The 19,938-nt window shown below is 32.2% G+C and overlaps 3 protein-coding genes across 3 annotated transcripts; all 3 read right to left on the reverse strand.

The window, feature by feature from the left end:
• Positions 1-641: 641 nt before the first annotated feature.
• On the reverse strand, positions 642-2,202 carry LOC105133730 (leucine-rich repeat extensin-like protein 3). The gene is made up of 2 exons (XM_011037823.1): positions 1,720-2,202; positions 642-1,626 (listed from the first exon to the last, which is right to left on the reverse strand). Exons 1-2 carry the CDS (start codon positions 1,898-1,900, stop codon positions 827-829), a joined length of 981 nt encoding a protein of 326 aa, XP_011036125.1. The 5' UTR covers positions 1,901-2,202; the 3' UTR covers positions 642-826.
• A 1,023-nt stretch (positions 2,203-3,225) lies between these two features.
• LOC105133732 (glutaredoxin-C1-like) lies at positions 3,226-3,997 on the reverse strand. The gene has a single exon (XM_011037824.1). The coding sequence runs from the start codon at positions 3,893-3,895 to the stop codon at positions 3,515-3,517; it is 381 nt and encodes a 126-aa protein (XP_011036126.1). The 5' UTR covers positions 3,896-3,997; the 3' UTR covers positions 3,226-3,514.
• Positions 3,998-15,594: 11,597 nt separating this feature from the next.
• LOC105133733 (exocyst complex component EXO70B1-like) lies at positions 15,595-17,953 on the reverse strand. The gene has a single exon (XM_011037825.1). The coding sequence runs from the start codon at positions 17,736-17,738 to the stop codon at positions 15,720-15,722; it is 2,019 nt and encodes a 672-aa protein (XP_011036127.1). The 5' UTR covers positions 17,739-17,953; the 3' UTR covers positions 15,595-15,719.
• Positions 17,954-19,938: the final 1,985 nt, after the last annotated feature.

Here is a 19,938-nt window from a genome sequence, read left to right on the forward strand (position 1 = left end):
TTGAACTTCTTCAAAACCAGTTGCTGTTTTTTTTCCCTTCACAAAACTGGATTTCTTACAAGTATCTGACCATTTTTTACTTGTTTTCTTGTCACTGCTGATTCGACTTTTGGTTTAAATATATGTATTTCGATGTTTTGAATTTGAAGAAAACTTTGATCAGCAAATACAAAATTTAATACTTTTCTCGACTAGGGCATTAGGACATGTTCTCCTCTAGACCAATCATGGCCCATGTAACAATGAAGTGCAACCTTGATTCAGGATTTTCAGGGCGATTTGGTATCTGGATTCTTAGGTCTCCTCGAATGTGGCATCTCAGGAAAGTAATCCCAATCAAACACAATATTCTCAAATTCCCGGGAACTTGAATTTCCAACAAGCCAACAATGGTTGAAATCTCATTTCCTGGGAGTTTTTACCCATCCCTTGTAACAAACACTACCCTAGTTATGCTTGCATTTTGTTCATCACTCAATTGGAGCTATGGCAGCTGACTGCACTCTGCAGTAACGGGGATCTTCTGCCTGTGTGCGTGTCCTCGCATGCATGGAGTGTTTAAGAATAAGCTTGTGAATACTCGTGTGTATGTATCTATCTTCTTGCTTGCATGCAGGTGGATGAATGGATGGGTAGTTGCATTTATACATCAGATGTTTTATTTTGACAAAGTCAATAATAGATGTGATTATCTTAATTATTAAGGGATTAATGGATTACATTGTATTTCTATGCTCGACTGTTTTTTATCGCACATAGAAGCTTCATATAATTATGAAATATAACATGTGAAACATAATCATTTGGAGATAACTGGAGTAAACTATCATGGATTTTGGTTCTGAGGGCTACTGGGAGGGGATGGAGGGATATATGGTATCCAAGTTTTAGGATCTCTTAGATTAAATGCAGGTGGAGGTGGAGGTGCTAATGAAGGGATATTCGGTATCCATGTTCTTGGATCTCCTAGATTAAATGCTGGTGGAGGTGGTGGATGGAACAGAGATGGGGCTGGTGGAAAGGGTGGGAGGGGGGGGAGGGGTGGAAATGGGAATGGCAAAGAGGGTGGGCTTGGAAATGGTAAGTGAGGAAAGGGCAGAAAAGGAATGGGTGGCAATGGAGGGAAGGGTAGTGGTGGAAGTGGAGGGAAGGGAAGGGAAGGGAAGGGTGGCAAGGGAGGGAAGGGAAATGGGGGGAAATTAGGCAAAGGAGGCCATGGGAACCCATAGGGTGGGAAGTAAGGGAGAAAAAACTTTGAAGAGTTGAAAGAATTTGGCAACTCTTCTTTATGACTCCCACACAAGGTAATATTTTTTTTGGATGGCCTGTAACTCAAAGCATTCAAGTTGTAAATACAGAGATTATTCTGCTTTGACTTGACTGATATCTCGTTTGTTGAGATCTTTAAACCAGGAACGTTGCAGACTGGAGATGAACTCCCTATTAAACTTGCTTGGCATACTGATTCAATCGCGAAGCCCTCCTCACAATCAACACCATCAACCTCTGGTACTTCCAGCTTATATGTTCCATATCTATTTGTTGTTCTGTTAACAGAGAACTCAATCTTCTCTCTCGTTTTCGGTGAGTTTGCGTTGAAAATACATTGAATGTGGACATCCGCACCTGATCAGTCCAATAAGATTGGCAATAAAAAGATTTTTGAATTTTTCTCAGCATAAACATAAAATTGAAGATTATAGTTCTAAACTAATGTACCTGGCAAGAAGTAGCTGTGCCTGGAGAAAGTGTTGGTTGAACAGGTATCACAGTAGACAACACCAACAACAGAGATCCGGGAGGTTGGGTTGGTTGCTGGTCGAGCAATTAGAGAAAGTGGGAGTGCAAACAAAGTTGCCAGAAAAACAAGAATGATGATGGGAGCCATGGGAGCGGACATGGGAGGAGTAGGAAGAAGCTTCCACAAAAAGCATCTATTAGCTAGTACTTATTACTCCACCGTCATGAAAAGCATATGTAATGTCGAATTATTCCATAGATATAGAAAAATATACTGTGTGTGCATATAATGAGCCCGTGAGTAGTTTGGTGTTAGGACCAACTGTTACAGGAGAGCTAAAATGCTTTATATATTCACTACAAACAAAGACATGTGAAGAGCTCTTTTGACAGATTAAAGATGCAGACTCTGTAGCAGATAAATGACAGATTTAGAGGCTCTATGATTTCTCATATCGGAACAAATCAGTATCAGGTAGTCCAAGGCATAAAAGGACAAGATTTACAAGGCATAAATCTGGATGTTTTGCATTAAGGTTGTGGCTTGCTTTCCGATCCAACAATTTATTTATTTTTTCACCGTGCATTCTTGGCTTCATTTTCATCAAGTTTTGACTGCTCACTGGTCAATTTCTTTGTCATGCGCTGTTCCCATAACCAACATGTTTGTTTTTACAGACCCAGTTTGAGCTGCTCTATTCAAGTGGCATGCGTCTGATAACAGATGAGAAAGTGTGCTCTTTGGAGTTTGGACCCTAGAAGAGACTAGAGAGTTCAGACAGGCTGTTATTTCAGGATTTATTATCTCCATTTATTTATACAAAGGAAATACACAACTGAGCTTGTACTTGTAATGGGCTTGAATACGTGAATTCTTGCTACCTTGGGCTTCAAGATGAGGGCCTCGGCATCTTTCCGGCACAATTATCAGCGTACATCATCATATATTCAAGAAGTCCTTCAAAACTAAACCGTAATTTTTTTATCAGTAAAACTGGATTGTTTGAGAATCAACAGAATTATCAACGGCTTTTAATCAAAATAATAAAAAAAAAAACATTAAATCATATTGCATCACCAACTAAGATTTTCAAGTTTGAATATGTTGTCGGTCCATTTGTTTTTTTCTCGGAATCGAGGTACGTACATAGATCTGTTATAAGATATAATAGATAATAAATTCAAATAAAAATTACTTTTTTACCATAACTTATTTTTTCTTTAAAATGGATTAAAAAAGAACCATAAAACTTTATAGTAAAACAGTATATTTTCTACAGTACGAAAGGGGGGGGTGTATGGTGGGCCGGAAGTGAATCCCACTTGAAGCCCAACCTGCTTTGTGCCCTCTCCTTGGTAGATGTGGCACGAAGCCATTTCTGAAATTGGTCAAAGTCAACGATTCCGATGTATAACGGGGCTGATTATTTGATGACTACGTGCAGGGAAAAAAAACGGGGGGAAGAAAGAAAGCCATTATTTACACATAGAAGAGGGATCGATTACATTAATTTCTTCACTAAACATCCATTCCATTAAAGGAGTTAGAAGAGCTTCACAATAAAAGCTTTGATGGTCACAATCTTAGACAAGAGAGCTCAAATTAAGACAATATGACAATTAGCAAATGTATCGTCATGGAAAAATTAGAAAAAAGAAAAAGAAAAGGAGTTAAGCAATTAAAGTTAAACTAAATCTCTTCATTTTTTCCATGTTAATGATAACTTCCATGTTTTGGACCCATCCTGTGATGTTAACCTGTGGAAAACTTGAATCAAAGCCAAAGTGCTCCAGCTTCCTTGAGGAGGGGCACGAGAGTTCCACTGATATGGGAAGCCATGACTCGTTCCATGGCACCAATTAACTTCCCTCCAATGAATACAACAGGCACAGAAGTTGAATTCCCGAGCAGCCTCATTAATGCCTTCTCAATCTCTTCCCCTCTTGGGTCATGGTCGAGCTCATAAACAGTTGGGTTCACACCCATCCCACAAAAGAGTCTCTTCACGGCATGACACATGCAACAGCTGCTGATACTAAATACCACAACAGCACTTCCTGATGCCAGCCTCGCAACTTTCTCCAATGGGTCTGATACCATGCTGGTCCTCATTGGCACATAGTAACCCCATGACTCAGACTGATGATATTGCATTTTAGTTAAATTCCTCGTAATCCCAGAACAAAAGCAGCTTCAAACAGCAGAATTAAGAATCTAAAGGAGATGAGAACTTCAAAATATTGTAAGAGTGTAAGAGTGCTATGATGGATCGAATAGAGTTGTTGGTGGTGGGGGTTTTATATAGGAGGCGGGTGTTTATGGAGGGCCATGCCTGTAATAAAAATAAGTTTGTCATTTGTTGTCCAAGCGCGTGCTTAGAAGATCTTATGTTTTTTGCTTTAAAAGGATTGTTGTCTGTAACGAGTGGACATTATGTGGGCACTTATTCAAGGGATTTAAGCTTTGAGATGAAGTAAAGGTGTCAGGTTTAGAAGGCGGCTATTGAATTGTTTGTCTACTGTAGAGAGTATCAGAGTGTACAAGTTTGTCATCCATCGTTTTAAAGCGAAAAAAAGAAAATAAAAAGGTGACATTTACTCGGGCATTGATCAGAGACAATGTAACAGGCAGGCTTTTAAAACATTAGACAAACCAAAGCCTGAAACGGAGATGTGTAGAGTAATTAGACGGCTGTCTCCGTCCTTGTTGTCGGATTGTAAGATGAAAAGGTTTGTTTCTGGTACGTGAAGATTTCACGCATGTTAAGCCAAACATCAAGTCTTCATTTATTTGGATTGGATTAAATCAAAAGAGTATATGTATATTGCATGCATGGCCAACATGATCATCCCTCTCTGGCTTTGTGAATTGACTTGTGCTGTTCAGCTTCGAGAAGTGCAATGGTCAAAGTAAATTAAAAAAAAAAAGAAGCAATAATAATAACAATGAGTAATTGCTAGGTATGATAGCTTTTGCCTTTTCGACAAAATAAAACTTGTCTGGAAAGTTGGTGCATCTGGGCATAATTGTGTGTTGTTGATTTGTCCGATGCTCCCACTTAATGTGTACGTTGCTTTAGTAGTGACCTAATTTCTTGATGTAATGTTATGTTAATGGACAGTGTATGATGTCTATTATAAGAGGATTGGAGCTCCAGGGACATCAACGCCCACAGCTTGGTATAAACCTAGTGGAAATAATCCATTGTATGTTCTTAATTTATGTGTGTTGAGCTTGAATTGGCATCAGCTTCCCTTTTCTTTAATTTTGCTCATTGACATCATCTTCTTTTTCAAAAGTTCCGTTGCTATGTATCTGGTAATCTCATTCTATTTTGTCGATGCATCCCGTGAGGAAATCATCGAAGACAGCATGTGATGAAAAGCCATTGGAGAGCTCCTGTAACGTGTAAAATCACTCTTCTGACGTAATGGTTAAAGAATGATAGAGATGCAATTATGTAAAGTCCCTATGACATTGTGGGCTTTTCAGCGGGATACGTGCTGTGAGGAGGTGGAGAATTAATTAAGCTGGCTCGTAAGGATCGTTAATATACTGTGCTCGGGTATTTTTATAAAAATAATAAAGTATCTGTTATACAAAAATAACTATAGGCATAAACGTTTTTCTTGGTTCTTTTTAATCGCATCTTACGAATTAATATTATATGCTTTACAAATCATTATATGCTTTTAATTACATGTCACAAACCATTACATGAATAACAGCCAATTTCTTTTAAAATATGGTCATATCTTTATTATTTAAATACATCAAAATATAGACCCCTAATTATTTTCCACCAGCGATAATCTTTTTATAAATATAAATGATGATATCAAATATTTGTAGTATATATTTATATTCATAAAACATAGCTCAAGTACAAGAATTTCATTTATGCAGATTGGATTGACAAATTTCACCTTTTTAGCATTATTACTTATCACCAAATTTAATTTCTTCACAAAATAATATATGGTCACACCAAGAAAATATTTATTTCAAAGATATAATAGAGTAAATGAAATTTTAAAATCTTCGATTTCTACACGATATATTCTTGTTTTTTATTTGAATAGATTTTGGATTTAATAATTAAAAACTAACATTTTAATAAAATTGGATCATGTCAGAATATGACAGGATGGTGCTATAAATTCACCACAAAAATTGTTGTTCCCACAACTTCTTTTTTATAAATAACCATCGCAACATCTTCATGTCATCATTAATTAATTAAGAGGATACATCAAACCAGAAAAATGAATAAAAGTATATATTAGTCATTTTAAGAAAATCAAGTAATGGGGAGAAAATCAAAGGAATGGAAACAACAACTAAAGATAAGAGATGAAGTAGTTTATTAACAAAAGTTTTAGTAAATGTGGAGTGAGGTTAGTAATTGATGGGGTGGAGGAGAAGGTCAAAAGATACCTTAACAGTTGAAATAATAGAAACGTGATTAATGTACTGTTATTTTGGTCTTAAAAAATACAATTTTGAGTTTTTGACAGATTTAATAAGGCTTTAATTAATGCTCTAGTCTGAACATTAAATGGTATGATCCCACAACATCGTAATTATCGAACCAGTTTAGCACTAAATTTATTCATTGTTACGAGATGCATGTAGCTAAGTAAACATAGTTATTAAATCTGGTTTGGAGATTCATCTAATTAAGAGTTAAGTTTCAAGTTTTATGGGTTAATTTAGATTAATTTAAAAAAATTTAAAATATATTTAAAATTTTAATATTTTATATAAAAAAATTCATGTAAATATAGAATATATATAATATAAATAATAAAGTTAAAAAAGAATCTTTTAAAAAAACTTATTCCACATCAAAAAATATTATGTTAAGTCTTTAATTAAAGTATTTAAACCAAAAAAAAAATTTATCCTATATTAAAAAAGTATTTTTTTCTTGATAATGTAGAATATATTTACTAATGGGCTTTAAATCTCATATTAAAAAAAAAAATCAGGCTTTAAATCTCATATTAAAAAAAAAAACCATTTTTTCTTGGGAATATAAAATATATATATTAATGGATTTCAAATCTCACGTTTAAAAAAAAAACACCGAGTCTCGTTCGAGTTTATCCAGGTCATAGGTTCACTCGCCGAGTCAAACAGATTTTTCATAGTTGTTGTCCCGATCAATTTTTTATTAAACTTGAATTTGTTCAGCTATTGAATCGACCTACGAGGTCAGGTTGGTTTTAATAATCAGGTACAGGAAAAAGATGATTATAATGAATATATAATTAATAAACTCAAAAAATAAAAAATCAAATAATTACATAAAATTATCTTTTATCGCATTGTTCAAAGTTGTCATGATATTTTGAATAGAAATGAAAAAGACCGCGGAGGATGCGTATTGACTCGAAAAGAGATTGTTTTTCAAAATTTAGGTTATTTTTTGAATTAAATTGATTAATATTAAGTTTTGTTTTCAAACAATCTTATAAATGCATTAAAAAAAGAAGAAATAAATTATGATATAGCTTAATCAGTTAATTAATAGTTAAACCTCATTGTACATCGAATATTAGTATTCACCGATCCAGAAATTAAAGAAAACAAGACCAAATGAATCAAAACAAGGAAGTTAGTCAAATACTCCTAAAGTTTAATATTTTTTTCACTTTACGTCCATTGTATTTTTTAATTATAGTTTACATTTCAAGTTAAAATAATTTTTAAATAAGAATAAAAAAACAATTTATCCTTATACATAATATATTATAAAATAACAAACGAGATTTCTCTCTTTCTTTTCGCTAGAACACAATCTAAACTCAAATCATGACCTATTCTTTTCTTCTTTTTTTTCTCTTCTGAAACCAACCCAAAATTACCATGATTTTTCAATTTCATGAACCCTAAAATTACCTAATCAATTTGTAGCACCGCCCCATTTCCTTGCCGCCGCCATCTTTCTAATACCAATTCCCATAAAATTCACACCAACCTTGCTTAATCCCTGTTGCCGCAGCAAGTTTTTTTTTTTAATATTTTAAAAATGTTTTTTAAAAAATTTAAATTTATTTATTTATTTTTAAATTAATATTTTTTTATATTTTTAGATTATTTTGATACACTAATATAAAAAATAATTTTAAAAAAATAATAATAAATATTATTTTAATATATTTTTAAATAAAATACACTTTAAAAAAACAATAACAACATCCCATCTTTTCTTTATAAAAAAACAATAACAACATCCCATCTTTAAAAAAAAAAAAAATCCCTTTCTCTCTTTCTTCAACTTCCTCTTTCCCAGTTTCCCTTTTCATTCTTTTAATAAAAAAAAAAAACAATTAGGGACACAATGTGGTCCCCGGGGGTGGCAAGAAATTTTGTTTAGTCTACTTTATGACAAATCAAAAGTTTCTCTGTCTTTTTGAAATGAGCACACAGTTTTGTTTCATAAAATAAATAAATACAGGCCAAAGTACTGGGAACTTAGCTGAAGGGTGAGTCATGCATGCTAAAATTTGGTGGCCCTCTCATTGAAGTGCATTTGCCACTTGTAAGGAACAAAAGAAGAGTGGGACTGGGGATAAACAAATGTCAAATTGCATGCTTCTCCTTTCCTTTTTCCTCGAATGAAATGAAGTTGATAAATCATAGCCCCTGCTGGCTGCTGTAGTTGATAGCTTGATTCTCGTTGTTCATGAAGAAGGACAAACTTTTAGTTTGCATTCACACTAGCAACGTAACCTCTACTGTTTAGTAGAGAATGGAAATGCATTGCTGTTTGCGAGCACAGCAAGTTCTTCGCATGCAAAGAGTCCTGAAATTATAGAATATGAACTGTAATTTACAAGATTTTTTTTTTAAATAAATTACACGAGTAATTTTCCCAGTATAAATAAAACCTCGAAATTACAAAAGTCATTTTCACTCTACTGTACAATTTCATCCAGAGGCAAGTAATTATAATGCATCTCAATGTACGTAGCCTGGGCTCGGTACATGGTACATACATGCAAATAGCAAAAGCAATACCGTGATAGAGGGAAAAGGAAGGGAGCGGGGGGGGCTCTTTTATTTCTCTGATGCTGTGTTCACCTAAAGCAGAGACAATAATGACAAAACAACAGTTGCTATAACATAGACGACGTCTGCAAAACCAAAATAAGAAAAGAAGGGAAGGCGTGGCCTGGTCACAGGCCTATCCAGGCGGCGCTGCTGTTGGGTACGGTCGTGCTGAACACCGGCGAAAGATGAGGATTCTTGATGTCCCGAAATCTAGCTTGCTGTTAAGGAGATTCCTTCTTTTTCGTTACCTTTTTAACTTGTTACATGCACTATCGTTTATTCTCTGGTTTTTCTTTGCTCACGGTATTCAAGCATGCAACAAAATGTCCTTTCATGTCATATAGTTGACCTCTGATGTCTGAAGAAGAAGATGGACATGCCATGCTTAATTATCCCATAAAATGTCCACCGTTCAAGGGCAGTTTAGCCAGCGTAGCGGTAATTTTCTGTTGTAAGCAAGTACTGGTAATTAGTAATTACATTTGTTCAAGAAAAACAAGAAACGGTGATTGATCATCAGGTCATATGTTTTTTTTTAAATGTAAATAAAATAAAATTGTAAAGACGTTGCTAGCAGACAAAAAAATCCAATCATGAACTAAAAACATTGATGTATACTTGACAACAAACTTGTAAAATATTAAGATATTTACATGTTATACAACATATTATGAAAAGATATATTGTCAATATTGTAAAAGTATCTCAATAATCTTACTTAAAAATAAAAAAAAATAGAATTTAATAAAATAATATTTAAGATACAAAAAAAAACAAAGACCAACTAACAAAATATTAGAGGGTGAAATGCAAAATAAAATTTTTAATTTAAAAAAGTAATTTGAGTCAACTCGGGTTAAACTACAAAATATATAACCCTAAATATGAGAATGAGACAAGTTTATAGAAAGCAAAACAAAAAATAAATCAAATATCGATTCTCAACCAATCTAATATTATAGTATAAAACTAAAAAAAAAATTAAAAAAAAACTACTTGAATCACCATAAATTATCTTGCTAAACTCACAACCTAGGTTGTTAAACTAAGATAACACATATAAAGTAAATTAAAAAAAAAAATTATGAAACTTAATTAAAAATTAATTTAATAAAAAAAAATAATAATTAATAAAAAGAAGCTAAACAAAACAACTCCAGCAAAACCTATTAAGCCCACCAACCCTTATGACTCGAGTAATACAAATAAGATAAACTATTGGAAGGAAAAAAAAAATATAAAGCATAATTCTTAAATTAATTTAATGTCAAATGATAAAAAAAATCAATTTGAAGAAAAAAATAACTTAAACTCACTTAATTTAATGTCAAATGATAAAAAAAAATTAATTTGAAGAAAAAAATAACTTAAACTAATTTGGATTAACTGACTAAACATGTGACCTAAATTATAAGATTGAAATAACTTTATAAAAAAATAAAAAAAATTATAAAGTTCAATTTCAAAAAAAAAATCAATATTAAAAGATAAAATTATAAAATAAATAAATTATAAAAAAATATAAAAAAATCCAAAATTAACCGGAGCTAACCTTCCAAATACATGATTCGGGGCAAATCATGATTACTCTATAAAAGATAATCTAAAAAAATTATGAAATTTAATTTTTAATAAATTTAATATTAAAAAAAATTTAAAAAAATCAATTAAAAAAATAAAATACAAAATAAATAGTAATTAGAAAAATAATACTAAATTTAACATAAAAATAAGATTACAGGACTCCTTGCAAATTTAGATTGATTAGGATGCAAACAGAAAGAGAAGAGAAGACAAAAAAAGGAAGGGGAAGAAAGGAAAGCTCGATGTCGCCTTATCGTCGCTTGTCCATTGCACTTGGCGTCTCCCATAAAAGACCAATGATGTTCTGACAGTAGAAAAGTCTAGTTTGACATTGCCTATGCACTTGAATCCCTCATAGTTGTTTTAGTTTTAAATTTGGTCCATCAAGTCTCAATTCTTTTAAATCAATAAAATTTAATTTAATTTTTCCCATTAACTGAGAACTAATTTTTCTCTCTTGATATTATGAGATACTCATTTCTTATATCTAGACATCCAAAACAAATAATTAAATCTAATTCTACATAAATTCAATATAAAAGGATCAAATAAAAAAAAGTCAAGCGATTAAAAAAGTAATTGAACATTTTCCCTGTACATGCAATTCAATTCTTAACAGTAGCAAAGGACACCACTCGCCAGCCCCACTCCCACTGGGACTCGAACCGAGGTTCGAAAGAAAGCGAGCAGCACCTTACACCACTGAGCTACAAGCTGCTTGGTGCTACTTTTTCTCTCTTGATATTATGAGATATTCATTTCTTATATCTAGACATCCAAAACAAGTAATTAAATCTAATTCTAAATAAATTCAATATAAAAGGATCAAATAAAAAAAAGTCAAGCGATTAAGAAAGTAATTGAACATTTTCCCTGTACATGCAATTCAATTCTTAACAGTAGAAAAAAAGGGTTGAATATTTTTCTAATATTTAAATTTGATTTTTAAAACTTTAATTATTTTAAATCAATAAAGTTTCATTTAACCTTGATAAATCAAGCAACCAACCAACCGAGTAGTAAAATATATTTTTAATATCATGCAATTCTTTAATCTAGACAACTAAAACAAAATACCAAATTAATTTCAAATAAACCCAAATTAAAATGAACAAATTGAAAAGAAGTAATTTAGGAATCGTAACAGAATAGCCAAAGGACTAAAAAAATAGAAGAGAAAACACTAAGAAACAATGTTATAATCCACACTGTTTTATTTCTTGTTGAACAGTAAAAAAGCCATACCCCTTTCTATATTTGAACTGTGTTGGATTTACTATCACAACATCCTCCTCTCTGTAAAAATCTGATTAAATGGTAGCTCTTGAATCAGGATTATTTGGAAGTACAGTTATGATTTCTTATATTAAAATAATTTTTTTATTTTTTAAAATTTATTTTCAAGATTAGCACATAAAAAAATTCAAAATATACATAAAAATTAATTTTTAACAAAAAAATAAAATTTTAAAAATACAAATTAACCCACATTTCTAAACAGGTTCATAAAACCCTCAAGTTTTAATAGAGTGTTCAAGTTTGAATTATTAATTTCTTGACCTCATTTAAAACCATACAAAATGCAAATAGATTTTAATATAATATTAATTAACAATATTTTCTTTCTCGTGTATTATAATTATTATCCGAATTTTAATGTTAAAGTCATGCAATATCTTACATGTGATTTTATATTTTCTTTCCAACAAAAGATAAGATATTATAATTTTATAATATTTTATAAAGAATTGATTTTTTATAATATTCCACGTTCATGGATATTTCAAGATGATTAATACATTTTCAAATTTTGCAATTTCAAATTGCGATAAAATTAGATCATTTAGTCACGATCGAGTTTGAACGAACATCTTAAGGTAAATTCTATTTTTCCTCATGAGTTTTATGTGTTTTCTAATTTCTCATAATTTTTTCAATTTATTCAATTAGATTCAATACCTTTCATTTTTGTTTCACTCCGTGTAAATTATAATTTCATCTGCAACGTTTATAGAATATCTCAATATGATAGTATCATATTTTCCAATAAAAAAATATTTTCTATCTCTATTTGTGTTCATTTTTCTTTACTTTCTGGATGATGTTGAGATATCATACAAACTTTGGGGATGAAATTAGAATTTACACTCCATGAAAATGGGGAAAAAATGAAAACTGTGGGGGCTGATTGAAATAAAAATAAAATATATCCGGTCTAGTTGACACAAATCAAAGGTTTTAGATGAAATTGAAACACCACATAAACTTCAAGGGGGGCAAGTTGAGAATTTAATCTAATATTTTATATAAAGTGGTCCGTCTTGCTGCCTTTGGCCCATCGAGTGCTCTGTTCTTGCTCAAATGATTAAAAAGGAAGATAAAATTAAAAGGCATCTGCGTGTCTAAACTTCTACAATTGTACAATCGAGTCTCCACACTCTGAATTGTTTTTTAAACAAGTGTCTCGAGCAGGCGCGGCGTACTGACGGAGTAACTTCTTGCGATGGCCCAATCGAGCCCAAATGGGACTGCGGAAAGATAGCTGGGCTTGATTAGTCTGGGCTTGACTAGCCTGCCTCTGGCTATCGTCCTATTTTTCAGTTGTTGCCTTTTGTATTTGTTCAACGCATACGTAATTAACTAGTTACATGCCTGCGTTACGCTACGGGCAGTTACAATTATTATTATTATTTTATCAATGCAATAAAAATAATTTTAGCATGTCTTGCTGAGAAAAAATTTAAATTAACATGTCTTATTTTAATAAGAAAATACTTTTTGTCAATAAAAAAATTTCCTATTATAAAAATGGCCAATAATTAGAATTAATAAAAAAAAAAGCTAAATGATTTGAAGGTTAAAAAATATTTCTTTTTAGTTAAAACTCGTTACCTAACTAAACGGTAGCTTTACTTTGCCATTTTACTTAACCAAAAAAAATATTTTTTAAACAACTTATTTGAGCCATAAATCAGAGTTCTAATGAAAATACACAAATATATATATATATATCTTAACATCCTTGAGGTCGAAGGCAAACCAACTAGTTGGATTTTTTTTTAACATAAAAAATTGGGTTCATTTCCAACATATTTTAAATTTTTTAATTGCATATAAAAAATTGTATGTGTTCGTTTAATAATTAAACAGATAAAGAATTAAAGATGTTAGTATACATTATCATATTTTTTATTGATTTTAAATGATTTTAGTTTACCCATCAAACAAACTCCTCAATAAACTTAAATAAATTTAATAATTTTTATTTTTTATTTTTTAGTTTTGAAATTTTTTCTATTCAATCATATGACAATAAAAGCTAACATGTACAGGAAAGTCACTTAATAAGATTTAAAAAAAGAAAATTATAGTAAGGGGCTAAAAAAAAATGCTCGCCAATGTTATAAAAAATAATACTATAAAATTTCTTGAAAAAAAATGAATATAATTTAATCAATAAAAAATCCAAAAAAAAAAAAGCTATGAAATAGAATTAAAAAATTCATGAAGAGTTGTATAAAAAAAAGTTTGCTAATATAATAAAAAAATTAATAATTACGTAAAAAAAAGTTTGCATGCTTAGCTTGGCTTATTTTGTTCTCTTTTTTTTTTTCAAGTAGATTTGTTAAAAAAAACCCACGAGAAAGAGGTTTGACCTGTATTAAAGATCTCTTTTTAATATATTAAAAAAATACATATAAATCACGTGTTGTCTGTTAATCTAGATTTTAGTTATTAAAAGGTTAGAAAGTTGTAACAAAGGTATTTCATATATAAAAAATTATTTTTCAATCTATTTTTAATTAAAAAAACACCTAAATACATTCTAAAGACTTTAATAAACTTATTTATGATATTACATAACCCAAAATTTGATTAAATACTCAAATTCAAAATGCTTCCCAACCTCATTTTAACCTTATGAAGTAAGGTAAATGAAAAATAAAAAACTTTTTTTATCAAATAAAATTTATGAATAACAAGATCAATTTTTTTACTAGTTAAAATGAGTCAATAATGATAAAGATTTTCTCTGTTTTCTCTAAAACTAAAAGACTAAAAAATAAAAAAAATGAAGTTTTAGACCAAATAATACTATAAAATTTCTTGAAAAAATAAATAAATATAATTTAATCAATCTAAAATCCAAAAAAAAAATAACTATGAAATAAAATTAAAATATTCATGAAGAGTTGTATAAGAAAAAGTTTGCTAATATAATAAAAAAAAAACTTATGATTACGTAAAAGAAAGCTCGCATGCTTAGTTTGGCTTATTTTGTTCTCTTTTTTTTGTCCAAGTAGATTTGTTAAAAAAAACTCACGAGAAAGAGGTTTGACTCGCATTAAAAATCTCTTTTTAATATATTAAAAAAATACATATAAGTTACGTGTTTTTTGTTAATCCAGATTTTAGTTATTAAAAGATTAGAAAGCTGTAGCAAGGGTATTTTATATAAAAAAATTATTTTTCAACCTATTTTTTGATTAAAAAAACACCTAAATACATTTTAAAGACTTTAATAAACTCAATTATGATATTATATAACCCAAAATTTGATTAAATACTCAAATTCAAAATGCTTCTCAACCTCGTTTTAACCTTATGAAGTAAGGTAAATGGAAAAAAAAAACTTTTTTTATCGAATAAAATTTATGGATAACAAGATCAATTTTTTTATTAGTTAAAATGAGTCAATGATGAAAAATATTTTCTCTGTTTTTTCTAAAATTAAAAAAATAAAAAATAAAAAAAATAAAGTTTTAGATCAAATATAAATTTCAAAAACTAAAAAGATTGTGATTGTATTAACTGAGAAGTAGGAGAATCAAAATGAAATTTTCATGTTAATTTAAAATGGCCACCTAGTTTTTTCATGTTTTTCACTTTGATCCTTTGAGTTTGAATCATGTTATTCCTTAATAAATCATAAGCAATTAATAAAAAATCTGGCCACAAAAGAATCATAGGAAAAAAAAAAGTGTGATGATCAAATCACCATTAAAATCTTGAGTGTGTGCATAATGAATTTTGTATATTGAAACCTCTACCTCTTTTAGTTTTTTCCATGATATAATATAATATTCTACCGAGCACATGAATGCACGAAGCTGCCGGACGTACCTGACCAGAAGATCAAAATACTTTTTACTACAGAATTTTCCTTAAATATTGCGCAATCGAAAACTCCAACATGGAATCGAAGGATGTAGCAAAATCTCCTGTAACATTACTCAGATCATATTCATACACAATTAAAAGCAAAAATAGAATACATAATGAAATCTCTACTCCAACATCACTTAAGAAGAAAACAGTCCATTCAATGACTTGATTATGTCCTCCTCCTGGCCATGGACGTAGGATTTCCATCGAACAATTCATCAATCAAATTCTCAATATCTTCAGGTTGGTACTTTATATACTTGTCTGGTTGTCTACCAGATGCCAAATACTGCTGGAACCTCCCTACAAACGAACGGTAAGCCGGGGTCACCACTGCCGATACCGAAATCCGAAGCTCAGACTGAAGCTGATCATCACTCACCACCCATGTGCTTTGTGTCCTGTGTATCTCATCAAACATGGTGGAGAACATCTTGAACCTCTCTTTCAATATAGTCTTGGATAACTTCCCATTTACCAGCAAACCATCATGGTTTAGGCACTGCAACAATCTAGTCCACGTCTCTCTTGTATAGGCCTTGTGGTACTGCCTCAGATCGGATGATCGTTTTCGACACCAAGTATCACCCATCATATCATGAATCTCGTCAGAACCTTTTATCTTTTGCAGAATGTATCTCCCATTATTCATCAGGAATATGCACCTCAATGCAGGATCCCTATACAGCTTTGATTTCATGTCAAGATTCTCGTCCAACAAATCCATAATCGAATTCAACTGTACTGAAAACGGTGAAGTCTTTGGAGTCCCATCATCGTTGGCTCCATTCTTAATATCCAATACAGTGCCATTTGAATTACCAAACCCTTCCATTTTCTGGTGCTTCTGAAACACTTGCTCTAACGTGTCTTTATACTCACAGGCGTATTTTAGATAATTCATGGTGTAGCGTGTCAAGGGGTGAACTGCACCACTCGGGACAGGAGTCCGGCCATTGTCTCTTCTTATTGAATTCTCCAAATCACAGAAAATGCTCACGGCCACCTCTCCCAGGCGGCCTTTTGCAGCCCAGATTTCAGATTTTAATTCTTCGTAGCATTCACTTGAACAGGTATCATCATCAAAAAAAGGAATTAAATCGCGCAGTGCCTCATACATGTCCAAAATTTTGAATAATTTTTCAGCTGATCGCTTTGTTAATGTTATTGCATCTGAAAAACTGACAAACCTTACAGCAACTGCTAATGCAATATGGCAGAATAATCTCTGAGATATTGATGGATGCTCAGAAAATATGGAGCTGCAAAGCTTCCGCTCGCCTGAGAAGAGAACTGAGGAAGAATGCTTGATTACAGTGATCCACATAGCAATTACTCCTTCCAATGACTGCCATTGCATCCTTTGTACGTCATCAATGCTGATAATTTCAAAACCGAGCTTGTCCAATTCGCTAGAGAATGCATTTCTCCTTACCATGTTGTAAACCATGCAACACTCACTCTCATAGCCTGATGAGATCATTGCTGTGGCGATTCTGTTCATTTTCGAGATTGCTTCTGATGTATATGCAGGGAATTCCACGTCTTCGCTTGATTTGGACTCTGGTATAACACAGTAAGTAGATTCCTGACGGGAACTGAATGATGGTTGTTTTAATGGCTTTGGAGATTTGAAACCTGCATTGTTACCCTGATTACAAGTTTCAAGAATTAAACGGAACTCACTGTCTAATAAGGACATGGCTAGATGCAGGATGGTGCTGGCTCTGTTGAAGCAGGAGGCTGTGGTGGAATTAGAAGGGAATTCGCCGAGAACATTTATCAACTTCGAAATGCAATTCAAAGATTCTATGAATGATGAGTCTTCTTCTTGCTTTTGGCCAAATTTTGCGTTGGAATCATATTTGGTGATCATTTTTTGGATCATTTCCAACAACGATTCTACAGAGTTTGGAACGTCCAGGGGGGTGTTAGATGCATCATTTCTCGTGGATAATGATTCGAGAAATCGATCAACATCTTTCAGGACTTGAGGCAGGCTTAATTCTGGATCAGAAGAAGGCTCTTCAAGGTTTGAATTAGGCTCACACTCCCCTGGTTGCTGGCAATCTAATATCACATGGACAGCTTCTGATTCAGGTCCTGCTGGGCCTGAAATGTCATCCATTTGATTGCCATTTGCATTTCTTGAAAAACTACCAGATTTCTCTGGTGGGGGTTTCTCCATGAGGCCTGATTTAGCTATTTAGGTTTTAATTAACAGGGAAGGTGAAGAGAAAGGGAATAGACATGAAGAATCATAGCATAAGCATAGCTAATGAAGGATCATTGTACATTGCTGTTTCTGTTTTTTCTTTTCAATGTCTTGTTAAATTTTGCTCGGATGTGAGATTGGGAGTGGAGGAGGGCGAAGGGATCTCGGTGGCAAATGGGGCACAGAGAATTGAGGTGTGCGAGGATGTCTAGTTTTTGACCGTTAATTTTATGGCTCTTCATTAACTGTTGACCACCCGTTTGTGTGCGAAGGTCGTGCTCTCCACTTTGTCCCCATGTTGCGTGTTCTGTCGACATGTCGCCATACAAAATGTGTTCAGGATCATGCTAATCTATACCACCTCGTCAAGTGTCTGAAATATAAACAAAAGGACAAAAAGATAGAGAGAAAAAAGATGGGCATGAGCCAAGGTTGGTGCAACAATACGTCTGCGTTTTATAACTCTAGTTGACCTCTTATATAATGCATGATCTTCTTCCGACACCTGAGTTCTCTGGTTTCACTGACGGCCCAACTAGTATAGTTATGATTCAACTTTGAAACCCGATAATGTGCGTGCGTGTGTCTCAGCGAAAATGGGCTGGGTTAGGCACTTAGGCGGATTCCATTCATTTTAATCTCATTCAGTTTTGCCTCTCAAGTATTTAGCCCCTTTCCAAGTTTGATCCCACCTCCGTAGGGATTTGCATCCAAGTTTGATCCCACCTCCGTAGGGATATGATGCCCTACAAGGTAGGGTAGTGAGAAGTAGATTCGGGGATGCTTCGGAAACATTTTCCCCATTCCGATGCTGCTCCTCGGTTTCACCACTTCTTCAACCTTTTAATAGAAAATTAAAAAGCATGCTTATTTCTTTCAAAAAATAAATAAAACTTTTAGAGCACATGAAATTTATTAATGTTGTCATTAAACTTCAACTTACAATTATTTTAACTTTTTTTTTACAACAAATAATGAAAGCTGAATAACATAAAAAAAATTAATTATAGTAAATACAAGAATTAATTCTGATGTGCTCTTTTGCCTTCTTTTCCCATGTATTTCCAACTTATTTTGCATTTAGTTTTACTCAGTTTTTTTCTTCTTTGTTTTCCTTTTTATTATAAAGCTTAGGTTCTAGTATTTTATAAAAATATATTGAGTTTTTTATTTGTACACCTAATTCTTGAGAATAAAGTTCTATACTAGCGTAGCTTATTAGTAATTTTTCATATATTTAAAGGATTTCTCACAAAATTCATTTTAATACTTGAAAATGATGAACAAAAACTTACATATGGTTTTGAAAGTGCAAAAGGAACAAAATTGCATAATGTTATCTAGAATTTAAAGTAATTAAATCCCAAGTCCAAACACAGGGCCACATATTTTTCCTACTTTTTTATATTTAGGTTTGGTGACATCTTAAAAATATTATACTTATTATAAATAATATTAATATTAATTTCAAATTAAAGTATCATCGGATTTGATTGTGATAGATTCAATTCATTTGGTTAATAAAACTGTATCACAATCAAACTTTGATTATAGTATATGAAATCTATTTTAATTACATCGAAATCGTTGTGGATCATGTTCATATCAAAATCCGACGACCTCACTACCCATAGTATAGGAAAATACAACTGGAAACTTCCTCAAGCCAAAAGCCCAGTTTACCACCGCACGATGCATGTTCCAACCGCCTCCTCTCCAAGACATTTTCCGGTGTAATTCAAACTTAGCACACGTTTTCGGGGATAGAAGCGGATTTTTGCCAAAAAATTGCTTACGCTCAAGTTAAGATGATGATCTGATCTTGAAGAGGTGAGGTCACAGGAAGCGGTGAGAGAACTCAATTCCGTCTCATTGATTTTATCCTATGATGGGCTAAATTTGAGAGAGACTTCACCACTAGTATTAATTAATTGGAGCAACTTCAATTTGAATTGGTTGGAAACATTATGGCTCTTTACGCGCAAGTGCCTGATTGCCCACAGAAGAGGTAAACAGGTGTTCAATGTTGTCTTCAAGAACCCATCTAAACACATTTATTATCCCCACTGCTTTTGCGTAATATGTTCACCGTGCCAGTGGAGATAACATGGACCTCATGTCCACCATCCTTGGTGGCTAGTACAACGCGGTTCACTATACAGTGATGCTTTTT

This window comes from Populus euphratica, unplaced genomic scaffold (assembly GCF_000495115.2).
Source record: "Populus euphratica unplaced genomic scaffold, PopEup_1.0 scaffold37.1, whole genome shotgun sequence".
Lineage (NCBI taxonomy): Eukaryota > Viridiplantae > Streptophyta > Magnoliopsida > Malpighiales > Salicaceae > Populus > Populus euphratica.

Bases quoted from the DNA above. Each gene is read 5' to 3' on its own strand.
- LOC105133733 (XM_011037825.1), bottom strand. From the start codon at position 17,738: ATGGAGAAACCCCCACCAGAGAAATCTGGTAGTTTTTCAAGAAATGCA.
- LOC105133730 (XM_011037823.1), bottom strand. From the start codon at position 1,900: ATGTCCGCTCCCATGGCTCCCATCATCATTCTTGTTTTTCTGGCAACT. The intron at 1,627-1,719 runs GTACATTAGTTT...TGGACTGATCAG, and splicing joins GCACAGCTACTTCTTGCCAG to GTGCGGATGTCCACATTCAA.
- LOC105133732 (XM_011037824.1), bottom strand. From the start codon at position 3,895: ATGCAATATCATCAGTCTGAGTCATGGGGTTACTATGTGCCAATGAGG.